Source organism: Poromitra crassiceps, assembly GCF_964638095.1.
Source record: "Poromitra crassiceps genome assembly, chromosome: 27".
Classification (NCBI taxonomy): Eukaryota; Metazoa; Chordata; class Actinopteri; order Beryciformes; family Melamphaidae; genus Poromitra; species Poromitra crassiceps.
In genome coordinates, this window is record NC_139650.1 from 3,246,439 (window position 1) to 3,266,288 (window position 19,850).

At 42.4% G+C, this 19,850-nt stretch overlaps 2 protein-coding genes across 2 annotated transcripts; one reads left to right on the forward strand and one right to left on the reverse strand.

The window, feature by feature from the left end:
• Positions 1-227: 227 nt before the first annotated feature.
• Positions 228-13,362, reverse strand: nelfcd (negative elongation factor complex member C/D). Its single transcript, XM_083661861.1, has 15 exons — positions 13,227-13,362; positions 12,109-12,227; positions 11,377-11,486; positions 11,135-11,244; positions 10,196-10,303; positions 9,214-9,366; positions 8,070-8,200; positions 7,064-7,229; positions 6,834-6,968; positions 4,871-5,010; positions 2,828-2,942; positions 2,641-2,736; positions 2,274-2,414; positions 1,808-1,937; positions 228-1,263 (listed from the first exon to the last, which is right to left on the reverse strand). Exons 1-15 carry the CDS (start codon positions 13,278-13,280, stop codon positions 1,229-1,231), a joined length of 1,743 nt encoding a protein of 580 aa, XP_083517987.1. The 5' UTR covers positions 13,281-13,362; the 3' UTR covers positions 228-1,228.
• Positions 13,363-14,073: 711 nt separating this feature from the next.
• On the forward strand, positions 14,074-18,091 carry LOC310799367 (uncharacterized protein; the record flags this gene model as incomplete). The annotated part of the gene is made up of 6 exons (XM_083661957.1): positions 14,074-14,120; positions 15,420-16,113; positions 16,259-16,295; positions 16,425-16,497; positions 16,666-17,215; positions 18,084-18,091. The coding sequence occupies exons 2-6, from the start codon at positions 15,474-15,476 to the stop codon at positions 18,089-18,091; spliced, it is 1,308 nt and encodes a 435-aa protein (XP_083518083.1). The 5' UTR covers positions 14,074-14,120; positions 15,420-15,473.
• Between the last annotated feature and the right edge of the window lie 1,759 nt (positions 18,092-19,850).

A 19,850-nucleotide genomic window follows, 5' to 3' on the forward strand; every position in this document is an offset into this window, starting at 1 on the left:
CCATGAGTGAAAGTTTGATGCCTTATAGACGGTTTTCACACAATTATGTTGCTAGGGAACAGTTTGAAACCTAGCTTATTTCCGGTCTGCTATTGTATTAGCAAACACTGCAACAGGAAGTAAGCTAGGGGCAATTTATAATGTTTATGTTGTCAAGTTGGAATACAAACTCCACGCATCTCAAAAGTATTATTTACAGATATTTGTTGAGATAGCCCCACCTCAAGGCCTTCATCTATTTAGCCCATTGATGTATCTGAACGTCTTTGGTGAGCTCAATCTAGTTATGTCCCATAAGTTTAAGATTTACAAATGTAAAGGATGGACGACGTGGATTTCTGCTTTAGCACAATTCTGTAATCTCTCTAAATGGGGAGCCATGGCATGTATGTAATAGGTAATGCTGATCATAATTTAATTTAACAGTTAATATCTTAAGATGATTACATAAAGCTCAAATGCAAATCAGTATATTCAGGATATCTATTTATTTTTTTAAACAGATGAACATAGAAAATATAGAAAATCAAATATACACTTTAACCCAAAAAAACATGTAGCTGCATTTTAAGAGGCTTTACTTTCAACACGTCCGTTTCATTACCAGTTCAGAAATCCGTCATTTGGGTTTGTGCAGCCTCACTAGGAACAAATTCCAATGCACTAGGGGTGGGGGAAAAAATCGATACACCATAGTATCGCGATATTTTGCCTGATGATATTGTATCGATATTTGGACGCCAAGTATCGATATAAAAAAAAAAAAAATCAGGCCATGCCATGCCAGGCCACTGGGCATCTGCCCGAAGTGCCCGATGTTGCAGTCCGCGCCTGCAGTTCCGTATTGAGTCCAGAGAAGCTTAACAATGTAGCCTACATGTGGGGCCAAAACACAACAAGAAAACACTGCACTTCCAGTGAGGTCAAGGAAAAGGTAGGAAAAGGAGTTAGACAATATATCAAAATATCGCAATATTCAATACATCGCAATATCGGCAATACCGCAATACTATCATATCGTGACTCAAGTATCGTTTTAGTATCGTATCGTGGGCATCTGGTGATTCCCACCCCTACAATGCACTGTGTGAAGCGGGACAGTCTCTCTCCAAACGTAGCTTCAACATCCAGCAGCAGGTGGCTCATGATGAGATCTGGTGGTCTTCTGTCGCTCCCAGATCTTCCGTGTACAATCTCAAACAACAAAATCTTCAGTGTCCTTTCCACATCAGTTGACCATGATGAAGTTAGATTTGCAATGAGCTGGAGGGCGGAGATGAGAGGATACATTGAAACAGGTTTAGGCAACAAACCTAACCAAGGTTATACAGTATATTATTTTGAAACCCATGTTCATATATGAGAACCATTCAACCTCTGCATTTGACCCATCCTCTACTAGGAGCAGTGGGCAGCCACAGTGCACAGTCAGGCACTGGTCAGGGGGCACTGACAGGAGTATTAACCCTAACATACATGTCTTTTGGTGGTGGGAGGAAACCCACACGAACACGGGGAGAACATGCAAACTCCACAGAGGCCCTGGGACGGACCAGGGTTCGAACCTTCTTGCTGTGAGGCAACTGTGCTAACCACTGAGCCACATGAATTGAATCAGAACAAATCATTTGGCCTGCATTTGCCTGCAATTTAAATAGTCTTCCCTCCATAAAAAGTTCTTGGCTTGAATTTTAAAGGCAACGTTCAGCACATTACAGCTGAGGCGGAGGATCACTTCTATATACCAATTGTATCTTCAGTGTAGGTGGTTTGCCTGTAATGTCTGAAATGTAAGCGTGAAACGTACCTATGAACTCAGCAACAGGGTCGTGTTCTCCTTCTGTGCGGATCGTGCCTGCGATGCTGTCGTTCTCCAGGATGGGCAGGAAGAGCTGAACAAAATCTGACGTGTAGGGAGGCGCGATCACATCCAGCACCTTCAACACAAGCACAGGAGAGCAGAGGAGAGGAGAGGAGAGGAGAGGAGACACACTCAAGTTGGTAAAGAAAAGTTGTGAATGTGATGACCACACTAAAAATGAGTCTGAATATTTAGGAGTTCAATTTGATTCTAAAACATTTTATTTCTTTATGCAATGCAGGGAACATACTGAAATAAATAGTTTTACATGAAAAAATATTCCAGAGATATTTCATTTGAATGGATGAAGGATAGTCACTTCCTTGTCCAAATATCTTAACATTTGTGATTCAGGTCTGTTGTCCCCTCTTACTTCTATACTAAGTAACATGAAGGCATCAGCAGCGTTTACCTCTGTGACAAAATATCGAATAAGGGAGATGTCCGTGTTGAGTTTCTCCAGACACTTGCGGATGTAGCCAACTACAGGCAGCACGTAGCCACGACTCAGCAGATGAACCATTCGGTCCAACAGGGTCTTCTTCAACTCCATCTGGAGGAAAGACACCAGCCATACTGTCAGCTCAGAAGTCCTCCAATTACAGCTTCAAGAGCAACGCGACACCAAACCCGAGTCTGTGTCAGGCTCCACACACATTTAGGTTTGGTGTTCATTTACGCTGAAAGTGTTTGGAACTATCCATTTTCATTGAAAAATGAAAGGGGAAGCATTAGCTTAACAAATGCATGCATGCAAACACACACAAACACACACACACCTGCTCCATGACGTCTAGCTGTGAGTGCTCTGTCTCAAAAAGCTTGATGAGCAGCTGGAGAACCTGGGGATGCAGTAGCTGGTGACAAGTGCATATCTGGGGAGAGGAAAGGGGGGTAAAGTTCAAATCCAAAACATTTCTTCACCCAGAATGAAAACTTACAATGAATGCAGTAACAACAACGGACCTCATCCAGCAGCGCTAAATGGACTGGAGTGTGGTCTGTTTGGAGCTGGAAGTAGCGGGGCTCAGACACTGTCCAGTCCACCCACTTCAAAACGCCCATGGCAACTACCGGGAACCTGGACAGACACAAATACAAACGTAGTATTCAGAGAGACCAGTTAGCAGTGGGTAGCAGGCAGCCACGTCCAGAGAGAGAAGTGTCAAATCCTACACGATGTAGACCAGGGGTGGCCAAACTTTTTTGGTTGTGGGCCGAATACAGAAAAATATAAGGAGTCGCGGGCCAAACAACATTAAGTGCGGCAGTTTTCGCGGCAAAGAAATTGGACCAGAAAACCCTTGTGCCATCAAAAATTGAATGTCTACCTAAATAAACATAGTTTATCGATGTGCTCACCTATTACAATGGGTATTTCTGTATGTTTTCAAATTTTCTTTTCCTGTGCCAACAAGTTAAGACAGAGATAATTTAACATAACTAATTCGTTTTTAATAGTAATTAGTATTAAACATTCATTCAGTATTAAAAATGTTTAAAAAATAAATAGACCAGGTCAGGGTACTCAAGTATAACCTATTTTCAATGGTTTTAAATTGTTTTTCAGATTTTTTTCCAGTTTTCGTTTTCCGTTTTAATCTTTAAAACAGAAAAACGGAAACACTTTTTTTTTTTTTTTTTTGGTGCTAAATTCATGGCGGGCCACTTAAAAACGGGCAGCGGGCCGCAGTTGGCCCGCGGGCCGTAGTTTGGCCACCCCTGATAGACTGTGTGGCAGTGGTTCTCACACTGGATGACAAGTACCCAGGATGATTATCCAGGGATATAAGTACACTGGGCCAGAAGTAGCTCTAGTAGTGAATAAAAGATCACGGGTGTGAAATGTTTCAGGAGCCACACAAAGTCACATTCATTTTCATTGGCAATTCATTCCTGATCAGATGTGGAAGTACCTTGGACAATCCAAGGCTAGGGCAGGCTGCGGCATTACCGTGGTTACGCACTCCCGCCAGGCCCACCGCAGAGTAGAGCCCCACCGATATATCGGTCCACCGATATTATCGGCCGATAACCAATATATCGGTATTGGCCGATATTGCCGATATCTTTTTATTTTGTATTTTCTAAGTATGTTGTGTATATTTGATCTTTTTTCTAAACTCAAGTTATATTTTATATTTGTTCTATTTGTGTTTTTCTATTTATAGTTATTTATAATTATTAAATTCCCAGTGAAGTTTACCGTTTCATTGCATTGATGTCATTTTGGACAATAAAGTGAGCAATAAATTGATAAGCTGTAAAATATCCTCCCTACATTACATATAAGTCATGTCAAGTCATATCTTTGTCAAGTGTTTGATATTTGAGGGATCATTGCAAAAAAATAAATTGTAATATAATCTGCCGATCTATCGATATCGGAATTTTTTTTACTCCCTAATATCGGTACCGGCATCGGCCTAAAAAAATCCAGTATCGGTCGCAGAGTCAAGCTGATTACCGCTTCACTGCAGCGCAAACCAGCCAGAGACGCAGAGAATTAGAATTTCAACTGCACTACAGCGGCAACAAAGAAGCGCAAACGGCTCTGCAGTGTCTCGCTGAAAGTGACCACGGCACAGAGAAAACACAGGAGGAGCTGCAGAGAAGATATGTTTTACCCCAACGCATCAAACAAACATCACTCTGGAACCAAAGTGACCGCAGTGGTTTAGATGGCTTCACTAATTTGTGCGGTAAGGAAATCCATATCGCAGCAGCTCTATCCAAAACCCCCAATTTATTTACAGGTAATAATAGTCTGGTCAGGTCTGAGATTCTATTCAGCTATTCAAGTCATCTTCACGTGCTTCTTTTCCCCCCACCATATTATAGCTTCATGTGCAATAGGAGGCACCACCTCCAGCATAGCACAATATAATCATTCAGTCGGGACTTCTTGGCAGCTGAATACTAAGCTCCTTGTCAAATGTAACACCTCCTACCCCGCCACCCCTCCAGGTGGCAGCCTTTGTGGAGATGTGAACTTGTCAATGTGCTCACCGGATGCACTGGTACAGAGTGCTGAGTTCAGCCACCAGTTCTGTAGCACCTTTGTTCTCGTTGCAGCACAGGTTGTGCACAGTCTCGATGGCCTTGGAGGTGGACTTCAGCTCGTCCTTGTTGATGTTGACTCGCTTGTTCTGGAGAACGTGTTAAGAGACAAGTGTTCAAGAAACCGCTCTCAAAATCTATAAACCACTACTATGAATGAATGTGAGCTGTATTTGAATGATTCTGTAATAAATGTGATATGCAGTTGGTTAAGTAGTAAAAGCATGTTCGAGTGACATTGTGGAAAATTATTAAATGTCATAAAAATGAGTGCCATAAGCAAGTCAAGTGTGTGCGTGTTTCACTTAGTGGCCAGAGGACAGCAAGTCAAGTGTGTGCGTGTTTCACTTAGGCCCAATTCCAATCCGCCCCCTAAAGACTCAAGCCCTGAACCCTCAGTCCCTCTAATGGCCGCCATCTGAAAGTGGTTGAGTCATCAAGTGTGGAAGGGATCCACATTGGATAAATAGGAGGATTGGGACAGCAGAGCCCTTTGCACTTGACAAGATGATGTTGACTCTGGCAGGTTTGGGGTTCGCTATATATTGTTTATTGTCAAGACGCTTTGAGGGATAGACTCCCTGATGAGTCTGTTCTCATCCAGGCTCTGGCTCTACAGAGTGGACAACAGCTCATTTAAAAATAAATGTAGCCTACTGCAAAATCTGCAATCTGCAACATGTGTAATTATAATTAAAATAAGCATAATAATGACATGTCACCCAACATTATACACAATGTCAATACTGTACAATACAGATTCGGTAAAACTATTTCTCATTCATCAAAAAAGGTGTGGATTGCAATTGTAATAGAAATGATCGATGATTATTCTAGGATTGTGTAAAATAACTACGGTACTTTCCTTCCTCTGATATAATATTTTTGTCTAATCTGAAAGCCCTATTAATGTAATGTTTCATTGTCAATTAAGGCATTCCAGCGCACTCGCAAACACCGCGTTCGTTACGCGTGTGTTCTTTTATTTTTTTGACAGATATTTGCAGCCTTCCCCGTTTTATACGTCACAACGCTATGCATTGTGGGCAATTCCCTTTCCGTAAGTGGCCATAGCTGCTCCCTTACGGTAAGGGGGCAGAAAGGGCTCACTTCGAGCCCTCATTCACTTTGCGATTTCAGCGTGGGACATCCCTAAGCCCTCACTCCCTTCACGTGAACGCGCCTCTAAGGGCTTGAGTCAGTAAGGGGGCGAATTGGAATTGGGCCTTAGTGGCCAGAGGACAGGAAGTCAAGTGTGTACGTGTTTCACTTAGTGGCCAGAGGACAGGAAGGAACGAGGGGGCAAGAAGAAAACAAACAAGCATGACAATTGATTAAGGAAATACCCAACTACAGCAAACGTAGTTCACTAGTAACTAAAGTACACCTACTACACCTTACACTTTCTTTTCTTTTCTTTTTTTTACATTTATTTTAAGAGGCAAGAACAAATTACTTGCACAGACTGCCTGGCAAGAGCTTAGTCAAGTTAACTTGTATCAAAAACACACAAAGAGGGACGTGTCGGGGTGAGAATAAAATAAAAGACTAAGGGCCATATCTTACGTCCAGTGCAAGTGCATGGGCAAGCGTTACCTGCTAGTTTCTAGCACTCCAAAAACTCCCCCCCCTTTTTTAATGACCACTGGGATGCTGAAACACATCCTTTGATGTACTACTGACACAGTGGTAATTAAAAGAAAAAAAGTTCAATGTTGAGTGCTAGAAACTAGTAAAGATAACACTTGCCCGGGCGTAAGATATGGCCCTAAGAGTCTAACAGCCCTAGGCTGTGACATTGTATTTTGTGATGCGTCCCGGCCAGGATCCAAACTCTCCCACTTGAGAGTCTGCAATCTGCAGCACACGTCGTCAACCCACGTGACCAAAAAGGCATCGCCGTTCTCCATACCTTTTTCCACGTCTCAACCACACTGGCAGCATAGGCCAAGATGTGAATGTATTTATGTTTATGGTCCTGGTTGATCTTTGAGCCAGGCTTAAACAGTGACTGCATGAACAGGTCCAAAAAGGCAGGCACTCGGATCTGAGAAGGAGAGAGCGTTTTTAACAAATACAGAAACGACCACTGATAAACGTGTAGCGACTGCAAATGGGGGTTGAAGGGTGCTCCGTCCTCACCAACTCCACAGGAGGCGGGTCCATACTGCTGAACATCTTGAACAGGACCGTGATGTCTGCAGGGTTGAGAGCTCCTTTGGACAACATGGCACCCAGGGCCTGGCAGGCTCGGGGGTAGGCTGCAGCTGTACCCAACGCAAGCGTGATCTGGCTGGCATCATGGCCTCTGGGACATCAAGCACATCATTCCATTATTTAACAACAGTGAAGTGATATTCCTCTTTACTCAGACCAGGTGCCGGCCTGCGGCGCATGACCAGAGTCGTTTGGAGGTGCAGTGTTTCCCACAGGGTTTGGAGTATTTCGGGGGCATGCCCCCCCCGCGAGATTTTTGTAAACATTTTAAAGTAAAATGCATGAATTTGGTGTACTTTGAGAAAGCTTAAGAGCAAAATTAAAAGGCTAGATCTATGAAGAACATGTCATCATTACTGTGCTGTGGGTTTACAATGACAAACTAAATTTCTCCCTATAGGTCAGGGATACTCAACTTGCTTTGCCACTTTCGTGAAATGATAGAAGGCGAGGGGCCAGTTAATAAACAAACAATATACATAAGTGCCTGGGTAGCGAGCAGATGGCGGTATTTGACAATTTAGCAGCTAAACTTACTTAGTTTACTTACTTACTTAGTTTACTTACTTTAGCAGCTAAACTTAGATTATTGAAAGATATTCCATATTCCAGACTGAAATGCTATAACAGAAGTATTGGCCAGAATGACATGAACATTTATTGGACAGTTATTCAGTGGATATCTTGCATGTTGCGTTCAGGTGCACTGTTAAAAAAAAAAAAAAAAAAAAGGTCAACATCTTTTTGTGGCGGTCCAAATCCTTTTGTGGCGGCCCGCCACAAATTCCTTTATGTATGGGAAACACTGAGGTGGAGGTGGGGGGGGGGGGGGTAAAATGGGGTATTCAAGGAGCTTAATTTGCCTGACCACACAAGCGGGCCGTGTCAAACTGGAGAAACTGTGCTGAGAAAGACTGAGAGGCGACGGTACCTGTCATGTGCCGACTTCTGCACCTCCTGGCCGATCCGACGCATGGCCGAGCCGCCTTGTTCCTCCTGAGAGAGGATGGACATCATGGCCTGGGCGAAGAGGTAGGTGTGCTCCCCGTGACACACCATCTTCTGCAGGACACAGAGGGGAAGAACTCAGCAAACCCCATCACATGCAACAGGACACTACCTAACCTCGTGCATGGACCGTCAACAGTACATTGTAGTAGCCTGGGGAAATACCCAGCCTCCACGTGACCTCTATGTGCTATCAGTCACGAAGAAACTTACGCTACAGGCGTAGCCTGCGACGTCACGTTGACGGCTGGGTTTACCCAGGCTAACAAGTGTAGTGCCATCATCGTTTAACACTCGCTCTCCATGTCCCGGTCAGGTGGAACAGGATTTTCACCACAATAAATATCTTCGGCGAAATCAGACGATTGACAGTAAGGAAGTCATCGCTAGATCTGTTTTCAATTTAGCAGGAAAACAAAACAAAATGCAATCTGGGTTTGAAAAGGATATATCCAAAAAGGGGAGAGGGAGGGGGGGTAGTGCATATATAAAACATTGATATTTGAAGAGTTGAAACCAGAATCATCAGAACTAATAATTTGGAAATGGATTCAACTGTAACGGTCTGTCTGAAAGCAACTTTAAAAGCAGTAAAATTAAAGAAAAGGGGGGACACATGAGCTATTGTCTATAACCACATGCACACTTGCTGCAAAATATTGTAGAGAAAAATAACTGGAACTGAGTTAATCTTGGAAATCCCATAAAAATTCCAAATGTAAGTAGTAACGGGAATCCTTCTAAAGCCTTCTAAGTATGTGATGATTCTGAACATTTCTGAAAAGGGGGGGAGGGAGAAAGAAAGAAAGAAAGAAAGAAAGAAAGAAAGAAAGAAAGAAAGAAAGAAAGAAAGAAAGAAAGAAAGAAAAGTAGCCATATCCTATCTCAGTTCAGTTCAAATAGGATAATGATGAGGGATGCAATATTGTATTGGTAACGGTGGAGATTGTTTGCCTAGAGATAATACAATTAAAGTTGACCAATAAATTGCTGTAAGCTCCACAGCAAATCAAGCAAGAAACCAAGACTCTAAAACAGACAAAATGAATAGTAGCTAAGAGACTTGCAGCAAATTCTGGCAGGTTCTTCTCAAGGTTTTCCTCTCCTCCGTCAAGCAGCGTGGCCAGAGACGTCCTCAGCACCCTGGAGAAAACCTCCAGCTGCTGGCAGGCTGTGGACACACTGGTGATCTCCCCCTGGTACCCTGCATCTGAAATCAGCTGCACACACGCACACAAAACATAGTCAATACATACATCCAAACTCTTCTGAAACATCAGTTTTGATCTTTTTAGTCATTATAATATAAAAAGTGAAAACAAAACACAAACAGCTGTGTGGTGTTCTGGGAGAACCCTTCACACGTCGCTGCCACACACATTGTTGCTGGCAATGAGCCAAAGTAGGTGGAGTTTTGCAGGTATTTTGGTTACTTTCATCTCCGCAGTACATCATGGTGAATAATTACTTCCATAAATCAAAGGGGAAAGTATTTATGGTTTTGGTGGAATGCCTCTGTAAAAAAATGAATAGTCCAAATAAGTTCATTTTGTCTAACCGAAATTAATTAACCTACACTGTTCACTCTGAAGAAGACTGCAGGAAGTCAGCAGTTGAAACTGTCAGGTATTGACACAAATTAACCTACTACGAGTCTTTCTATACGAACAGTTTAGTTTAAAAAAAAATGTTGTGGAATGTTTAAAGCTGTTTTTCCCCTATTTTTACTTTTAGACACAGATTAAAATACTCATAACCTTTTATCTGAGAGAGAGAGCCATCTCAGTCATTCAAAAAGTTATATATAGGGGAGAGTTTCTAATTGATGGAAATATCAATTATTTCCTATAATGGGACACTGAACAACTCTATACTTCAACAGCTGGAATAAACATGTTACAATTACATCCAAATTATGTTTTAGTTGGACACATTCTCCCATTCACTTCAAATGTGTCCTACATGTACTTAAATAAATTGAGGTGATTCCATCTGACTGAGAAACCCAATGCTCTCTTTAAAAAACATCCTCGAGTTAATCTATCATACCTTTACAGTGAAGTTGAGCATAAGGCAGTCAGGGTGAGCCTCGGCCAGCTTGTAGAAGAGATCTCTCCATGTAGTGTGGACTATCATCTGCTCCAGCCAAGCGGGGGTCTAAACAAACCAGAGGAGACTAGACTGGTCTCATATCCATATTACTTGCCCCTTTTAAAGGATATTAGTAGGGGTGTCACGATACACTAATTTCACAATACGATACATGATATTGGGTTCACGATAACGATACGATATTTTTACAATATTTTTTTTAACAAAAGTAAATCATTTTTATGTATTTATTTATTATTTATTTAACCATGTGAGTACCGTTGAAATCAAAACCTCTTTTCAAGGGAGCCCTGGGAAAATACTGGAAAAATAGTCTTTCAATTGAAATACGCAAAATACAAAACAAATGCTGTTTTTGGAAATTGTTATTATAATAACTAGAAAACAACATGGAAGATAATGCTTCTCTTGCAATAGAATGTGTCACACTGTCACAAACTAAATGTTTGTTGCATGGTGAAAGAAAAATAAAGTATACAATCTATTTCTTAAATAACTCATGCTCAATGGTCCCTAAACTTATGTAATCTTATGTACCCCTTGAGCTGTTTTGCCATGCCAGTAGTAGTCTACCCCCTCACTCATGCGTGTTGATTCTGCTAAATTTGTTCTATTATTATTCAGGAGCAATTTTTTTTTTCTAGCAATTTTTATATCGTGCGACGAAATATCGTGACACCCCTAGATATTAGTCAGAAAATGTGGGTACAGAACAACTACTTAAGTGTGACTTGTGGATGGTGGTATGGATTGGTATGGAGATTTTGGCACAATATTGACAGCCAACCCTTTATTGTGAGATGCTCATGGTTGAAGTTACTTGTGATCGTTTGTCAGTATTTTGTGCCCTTTAGTGTTAGTTGTGTGAGATCTCACCTCTCCCTCCACAGAAAAGATGGAATCTGCTTTCTGAGGGTCAAAGTGCTTTATCAGAAGACACTTGAGGTGATTCTCCACTCGCTCTTGGACCTGAGCCGGCTCTACGCCTGCAATAAAAACAAAGGAGAGACAAATGCCACTAATAAGGCATGGTCGGACTGGAGTACTGCATCTTAACGGTCAGTTATGACACCTCTAAACCTGCCAAGGTACACAGAGGCTTGCAGTCTGGTGCCTACCCATCTGGATCAGCCACTCTGCCAGAAGGTTGACGGTCTGGGCCACAGCAGAGTAGTTTTCAGACAGGAGCGTGATAACATGTTCTGGAGCGCCGCCTGCTTGGAAATACCTAGGGGGGAAAATATGGCTTCTATCAATCATCCACTTTTCAAATGGACCTTTATGATTCTAATTGCATCTTTAAATGGGCCATGGGCATACAACATATCAGCACCATAGACTGTTATTTAGTCCAGTCTTTCCCAAACTATGGGTCGGGACCTAATTTGGGCCGTGCACCCGTGGGGGGTGGGTCACCAACTGGTCGTCATGGCAACTCATTACCGCATGTTTTTTTTTCGTTTGGGTCCCAGGGAGACACAAAATGTATCTTTTGTGTCCCAAGATGAAAAAGTTTGGGAACCCCTGATTTAGTTCCTTCTGTTTGGTTCAAGAGTGCAACTTGCACCCAGTTTTCCTTCATCTGCTGTCTTGCCCGCAATCAAAAATGGTGTGTGTGTGTGTGTGTGTGTGTGTGTGTTGCATAAGGGGTTGTGATGACTGAATGATGTCAACCTATAGCCTGGGTAAACCCATCCCCCACGTGACCTGCTCTCAGACCTGTTCTCAGTCACTATGCTAGTGACTGGGAACTGAGAGAGCAGGTCACGTGGGGGCTGGGTTTACCTAGGCTAGTCAACCTAGCATCTTGGTATGCTGGTTTGTTCTTATGACAACAAGATGGTTCATACGTTTTGAGGGTGTTGAAGACTGCAGGCTCCATGATGTAATCCCTGCTGGAGAATTTCTGTAGACAATCGTCCTGGACTTTCACATCATTTTCTCCTTCAACATAACCGCCGCCGTCGTCCTGAAAAATAAAAGTTATATATTTGACTTTTTCTTTTCCGACAGGAAAAGTATTGGAGTGGCATCTGCATAAAGACTGCAGACAGGATTGACACCAGAAGGCACAAAGTGAGCAAATATTTTAGTTTTCATGGGCAAGTACCACAGATGGTCATATTCATGAGGTCTAGCTAGCCCAACGAATAAAATAAAACTTTCTGTTACAATATGCAAAAATTGTAGTTATGAAGATTGAGCCAAATTGTCTGTAGTGTTTTGCAAAATGTGTAATTTGGATTGCAGTCTGAGTGAAAAAGCAGCAATTGGTTTGAGGATTTGGTCATGCTTGAGTGTTGAGGTTTTGGACATTCTGTCCCAAGTTTCCGTGTCAGTGTGTAAACAAATAAGAAATACTAAAATATATCATCTGCGATCATTTTTTTTCCTATTTTGGATTGTCATGTTAAAGCATATACAGAAAAAAGAAAGAAACAAATCTACACCGTGCAATGACTCCTAAGCACATGGCACACCAATCAAACATAAACATCCTCCAACAACTGCTGTTGGAGGAAGTTTGAATGGCGTGCCATGGGGATGATGGGGCTTTAAGCTAAATTAAAGGTTTCCAAAAGGTATGCAGCCCATACACAATCACATCGAGATAACGTATTGACAGGTTCTCTTAGTTTACAGTCTTTTGTATTGACAGCGACCTACAGTACCTGTAGGTCACTTGCCTTAGCTAGCATCATATCATGGTATATCCCACAGCACTAGCTTGTCGCTTGCTACATGTAGCTTCGAGCTAAAGCTGCAGTGTCCCATAACTACCTTACTAAACAGAAACACATCAGTTGAAGGCGCAAGCGGGCTAGTCCAACTCGGTGCACACCCTGTCTCTTGATATTAACGCGGTGCTGGCAGAAAGCTAGTGTATGTTATTGCAGCAATGTGTTGCATCTTGTTGTTAGCTGCTGCTGCTAACGTTACACAGGTAAGCAACAAGTCGTGATCTTACCATATTCTCCTGTGGGTCCCAGTCACCCGCATGGCTGTAATATTCCTCGTCCATGATGACGGGAAAGTATTAGGTTAGCTACACTAACCTAACTTTAAGTTGTAAGTTATCCACTTACAATATGACTTAAGATGCCAATCGAGCTTGTTCACCTAGCGTTAGCAACAGGAAAAATGGCGAGACAGTGCGCTGCTAGCTAGCCACTCCCATCTAGTGGTTCCCAAATTGGGGTAGGCCTACGCGTACCCTAAATCTGTGGTTGGATTTTTTTTAAACTAATATCTTAGTTTATTGTTTATTGTGGATCCCCATTAGTCTACACCAAAGGTGAGACTACTCTTCCTGGGGTCCAAACACGTAAAATACAAACATAAAAGTCCAAAAGCATTGGAGTAAAAACAACACAACAAAAACAAATAAAAACAAACAAAAAACAAGTGAGTCAAGGCTCACTCAATATTCATGTCAATCAAATATTAACAGTATCAACTTCTCATAAACAAAAATAAATGTATCGGTCTTCCTGAGTAATTGCACCAGCAAAAACACTTATCCTGACCTTATTTTTACCATACTCACATGAAACCATCATGTTATGATTGAAATACTTGATTACAATAATAATGTGGTGATCGTGGGTTTCCGCTAGGAACTGATGTGTGGGGTTGTTCCTGGGGAACGGTGTGTTAGTGGGACTTGCTGTCTTGAGTGTGATGCGAGTCGGGATAAGCCATAGATATATCGGATAAGCGAGGGAGCTGGAGAGATGTGCGTTACAATACATAATACATAGTTACAACTAGATTGAGCTAACAAGGGGCAGCTTTGTGTTTATATGTGTGGAGTTTGGGAACTCACGATCTCTAGCTCAAGTTAGCTTGCTGGACGCCCGAGGTGAGTCGATAACTAGCTAGCTGTTAGCTAGTTTACAATGTGGAAGTTCGCCCACGTAACGTTAGTGGGTGGCTAAATCTGTAACCACGTAGCCTACATGGAAAACATTATTTTCGCCAAAGATCTTATAGTTCCAAACAAGATTGGGTTAACAATGCAGGTCTAAATGTGTGGTATTTAATCTGTGTTTTGGGAACATTACCGTGGTGCTAATAATAAGGGTAAGGAACAGCCTCGTCTAGTATTGCTGCAGTACAGTGCACATAATGGATGTTATTTAAACTAGCTAGTTAACGTTACCGACTATGGGAAACGATGCTCTGTCATCACTTTATACTAAGAGAGTTTGCAAAGTGACATCACACATTGTTCTCTCAGCATATAGGTTGTCAGCCATTATGCTTTGTTATGGTTTAACACAGGGGTGGGCAATTATTTTTCATGGGGGGCCACATGAGAAACCCAGATTGTTGCCGGGGGCCGAACAAATATTGTCATGCCGTAACCCATGGATGGGTAACTTTGATGATAGGGAGGGCCACAAAAAATGTATTCGCTACCAGGTTTTGCTGAGGGCCGAACGGGGCCAGCGTGAAAGATTTGGTGCATTTGAAGCCACGTTTAGAGGAATAACTCATTTTAAATTAACAGTTGTGATGTCATTATTCAGTCTTAACCACCAATATTTCATCCTTTTCTCACTCACTCCTATGTCACCACCTGCTCTCAGGGCTTGAAATTAAGTTTTTTGACCACCTGCCAATATGGCTGCTAGATTTTAAAGTTACCAGCCAATTAGAATTTCCACTAGCCAAAATGTTTTTCTTGAAATAAATCAGAATATGAGTGGGTTAATTTAAGCATAAGTATCAGTAAGTGGCCCGGGATAATCAAAGCCTGTGTTGAGGGTCACACGAACAAAAATGCAGTCTTGAAGCTAAATAAATCCAAAACCAATGAGTTAATTATTTAAATTTCTAATTCAATGTAGTCATAAAGATTATTGAAAGATATTCCATATTCCAGACTGAAATGCTATAACAGAAGTGGAGTATTGGCCAGAATGACATGAACATTTGGACATTTATTCAGCGGGTATCTTGCATGTTGCGTTCAGGTGCACTGTGTAAAAAAAAAAAAAAAAAAACTTTTTTTTTTTTTTTTTTTTTTTTTGCAATTCCATGGCGGGCCACACAGGTGGCGCCCGCGGGCCGCATCCGGCCCGCGGGCCGTAATTTGCCCATGTATGGTTTAACATGTTTAACGTCTAAATGTTGCTTTCTTGTCCTGTTCTTCAAGGGGAAGGTGCAGCAAACTTTGTGGCTCCACTCCTCCTCCTCCTCTGGGAAAACGATGAACCTCATACCTGAAGATGGTCCTGAGGCTTCCACCTCTGAGGCCATCCCCCTAAAGCCCAAACGGACCACCCACAGAAACAAACACACACAGCCTGAGGTGGCAGTGGATGCAGCCCAATTATTTTATGGCAGCTGTGAAGAGAGTTCTGTGCTGGACGAGGAGCTGGCAACAGTAGAGGAAGAGAAGGCTGACAAACAAGTGAACAATACAGAGATGGGGAGAGAGCCAGACAGGTCATCAATCACAGCTGCTTCTCCACCTAAGATGCCCTCACCTGAGGTGGTTGTGAGAATCTCTGCATCCGACCGCTTGTCAGCTGAGATGGCTATGAAGCCAGAACCTAAGATGCCCTCACCTGAGGTGGTTGTGAGGATCTCTGCATCCGACCGCCATTCAGCTGAGATGGCCAAGAAGCAAGAAGCCTCTCCTGGCCGCACAGTGAATAAAATTGCGATAGCTGCCTCACCTAAGAGTTCACGGCGGAGTTCTGTGCGGCACTCCCTCAAGCTGCAGCACTTCCTGGCAGGGCTGCACCACAGCCGGACACAGGGGTCAGCACGCCGGGCCTCCAGACGTCCTTTACTAAAGAAGAAGAAATGCACAGGCGACTCCGCCAGCAGCAGTAATGTCAGTGGTGAGTAATGAGCCACATTTGGTGGAATGTTGCCTCAGTGTGGTTTGGGAGTTTGTCTTGCAAGTTCCACACATTAAAGCTGGTTAAGCAATAGGTTATATTGTAATTGTTATTCATTGGCTAATACACCCCCTCCCCATTATAGAGGACCCTTTTATGGAATCTGAAGAGGATGGACAGGCGTAAGTGATGAGTAAAATATTTTTTTGTATGTATGGGTGAATGTGTAAAGGATGATATTATTATTATTATTGTTGCTGTTTTTGTGGGTGTTCCCTGCCTTACCGTCTGTCTCTGTTTGATTATATCAGAGCTGTTTGGCGGGAAGAGAGACCTCTCTCAGAGGAGGAGAGGAACATTTTTGAAATGAATCCTTCGGAAGAGGTGAGTAAAATATCACTGTTTTATCACTGATGTTGCAACACACACACACACACACACACACACACACACACACACACACACACACACACACACACACACACACACACACACACTCTCACACTCTCACACTCTGTCCTGATTATTTCTTACCTTTCTCTTTGGAAACAGAGACACACCAGCGGTCCGAGATGTCACCGCTGTCAGCAGTGTGACAAAACATTCACAACACTTCAAAAGTTAAAGAGGCATCAGAGAGTTCACTCAGGGGACAGACCTTACTCCTGTCAGCAGTGTGGGAAATCTTTCAGATACTCAAGTCACCTAAGAGCACATCAACGCATCCACACTGGAGAGAAGCCCTTCCACTGTGACCAATGTGGGAGCAGTTTCAGTCGGTCAAGTACCCTAACAAGTCACAAACGCATTCACACTGGAGAGAAGCCCTTCCACTGTGACCAATGTGGGAGCAGTTTCAGTGAGTCAGGTACCCTAATAAAACACAAACGCATTCACACTGGAGAGAAGCCCTTCCACTGTGACCAATGTGGAAGCAGTTTCAGTCGGTCAAGTCACCTAACAAGTCACAAACGCATTCACACTGGAGAGAAGCCCTTCCACTGTGACCAATGTGGAACCACTTTCAGTCTGTTAGGTAACCTAACAAGTCACAAACGCATTCACACTGGAGAGAAGCCCTTCCACTGTGACCAATGTGGAAGTAGTTTCAGTCAGTTAAATATCCTAATAAAACACAAACGCATTCACACTGGAGAGAAGCCCTTCCACTGTGACCAATGTGGGAGCAGTTTCAGTGACTCAGGTACCCTAACAAGACACAAACGCATTCACACTGGAGAGAAGCCCTTCCACTGTGACCAATGTGGGAGCAGTTTCAGTGACTCAGGTTACCTAACAAAACACAAACGCATTCACACTGGAGAGAAGCCCTTCCACTGTGACCAATGTGGAAGCAGTTTCAGTCGGTCAAGTCACCTAACAAGTCACAAACGCATTCACACTGGAGAGAAGCCCTTCCACTGTGACCAATGTGGGAGCAGTTTCAGTGAGTCAGGTACCCTAACAAGTCACAAACGCATTCACACGGGAGAGAAGCCCTTCCACTGTGACCAATGTGGGAGCAGTTTCAGTCTGTTAAGTAACCTAACAAGTCACAAACGCATTCACACTGGAGAGAAGCCCTTCCACTGTGACCAATGTGGGAGCAGTTTCAGTCTATTAAGTACCCTAACAAGTCACAAACGCATTCACACTGGAGAGAAGCCCTTCCACTGTGACCAATGTGGGAGCAGTTTCAGTCGGTCACATAGCCTCGCAGCACACAAACGCATCCACAGTGGAACGGGCTACTGGTGTGTCCGCTGTAAGAAAATGTTCGCTCAGTCTGGTAGTCTGAAGAGACACCGATGCATCTAACCTGCTGAAGAGCGCCTCCACCTTCTGCAGCGGGAACCAGCTTCTCTCTGTCCATCCAAACATTCCATAAATAAAAGTTCAGTGACAGCAAAGTCTGACTGTGCAGAAATATGTTTGTTTCTCAGCCATAAAATCTTGGCATTGGATTGTAGACTGTTAAACTCAATGTAAAAATGTCATTACAAAGTAAATATCATAGTCTGGATGGAGACCTTTACAAATAGCTGTTTGAAGTAAATCACAATTGGTGAGTGTTCTACTGGAAATGTCTGCCCCTTTTGAGGTTTTAAGACTTTGGAAAAAACAAGCGTGGATTTGAACCTGCAACCTACCACATGATGAGAGGCTGCTGCCAGTGTTGGGGAAACTACTTTAAAACTGTAGTTTACCAAACTAGCTACTTCCCAATGAAAAGTAGTTCAACTACATCTTAACTACTCTCAATACATTTTAGCTGGTCAAACTAAAACTACAACTAAAATGATCACAATCTGTCTGGAGTCTAGAATCTCATCACAGAGTTACAACTGAACTGACACCGAGTAAAGTGTAGGTAGTAGGTGTGTGTGTGTTTGATCTAGTAAATTATGCCTGACCCACACTAAAACCGAAAACAACGAGAGGGTTTGACAGCATTTATATGACAACACGCACATTTAAACCTGCCGCCTTTCCCAAGTGGTACCCGGAAGTAAATTTGTTTACATGGTGACGTCACGGTGATTTGGTCTATAGAATAAACCCATCATCACTGTCACTGCCTGAGAAATCTGAATCTACTGAGCTGGGACTATTTCATCATGGTTACAGATGCCTGTCTGGTCTATAAGATTCTGCATAGCCTGGCTCCTCCCCCCTTGGTGCTTTTATAAAGCAAAAAACAACCAATGACAGACGATACATTTGAGGAGGTCTGCCTTCGGACAGGCAGCGTTTTCAGTCTCCCATGACAGTGCAGAGACTGTGTCACTTATTGTTCTTTTAAAGTCAACTTAAAATCTTGGTTGAGAGACAATCAAGTGTGCGACCATACCCTATAACATCCTGATGTGCTTTGTTTTATCTTTTGTATTGTTATCCCCTGTTATTTTATCTGATTTCTATTGATTTTTTGAAGTGTGCGGCACTACAGGTAGCTACAGTGTCTGCTGTTACTGGTCTAATGTATTTTATGTATTCATGCCTGACCAGGGACTACGGTTGAAAACTAGCCAAGCTGGCTAAACTGGAACATTTACAGAAATGTTTATTAATGTGCGCTGTCCCTGTAATTTTAAACCCAATAAATGAAATGAAACTTTGTTGTCCAGCCAAGGCAGGAAATTTGTCATTGAACATCAACAGCCTCAGGACATCACATCACATAAATTAATCAGTAGTGCATTCATACTCATTTGCATTACTGTAGTTTATTGACTATAGATTGCATTTGGAATAATTGTAGATCTTTTTCCCTTGCCAGGGGTAGGCTACTCTAGCCAAATCTAGTTAGATATCAATCTATTTGTGTCTAACTAACTAGTTGGCTGTTAGATTAAAATGAACTTGGAAACCTTGTTATTATTAGTAATCTGCATAATGAGAAACTCATACACAGATAAAAGTAACAGCAGGTACTGATATAAACAGTCAATTCCTGTCTATGCCTGTGTGTTTCTGTTTGTATGTTTTTAGTATCTAATGTATGTTTGTTTATTACTGTAAGTATAATGTAGTTACTGTAGCTACATAATTCCAGATGGCATTACGAAACAAGGTAATAATGAAATACTAAGTTTTATTTTTTCATTGGTCATTGTAAATAGCCTATTCGTTTTCTCAAGGTTTTTGCACAATTGACACAACTGCTCATAACCAATTGGCATGTTGTAGCTCAATTTGATCTGAAGCTGCATATGTCCTTTTGCAAAGCAAATTGG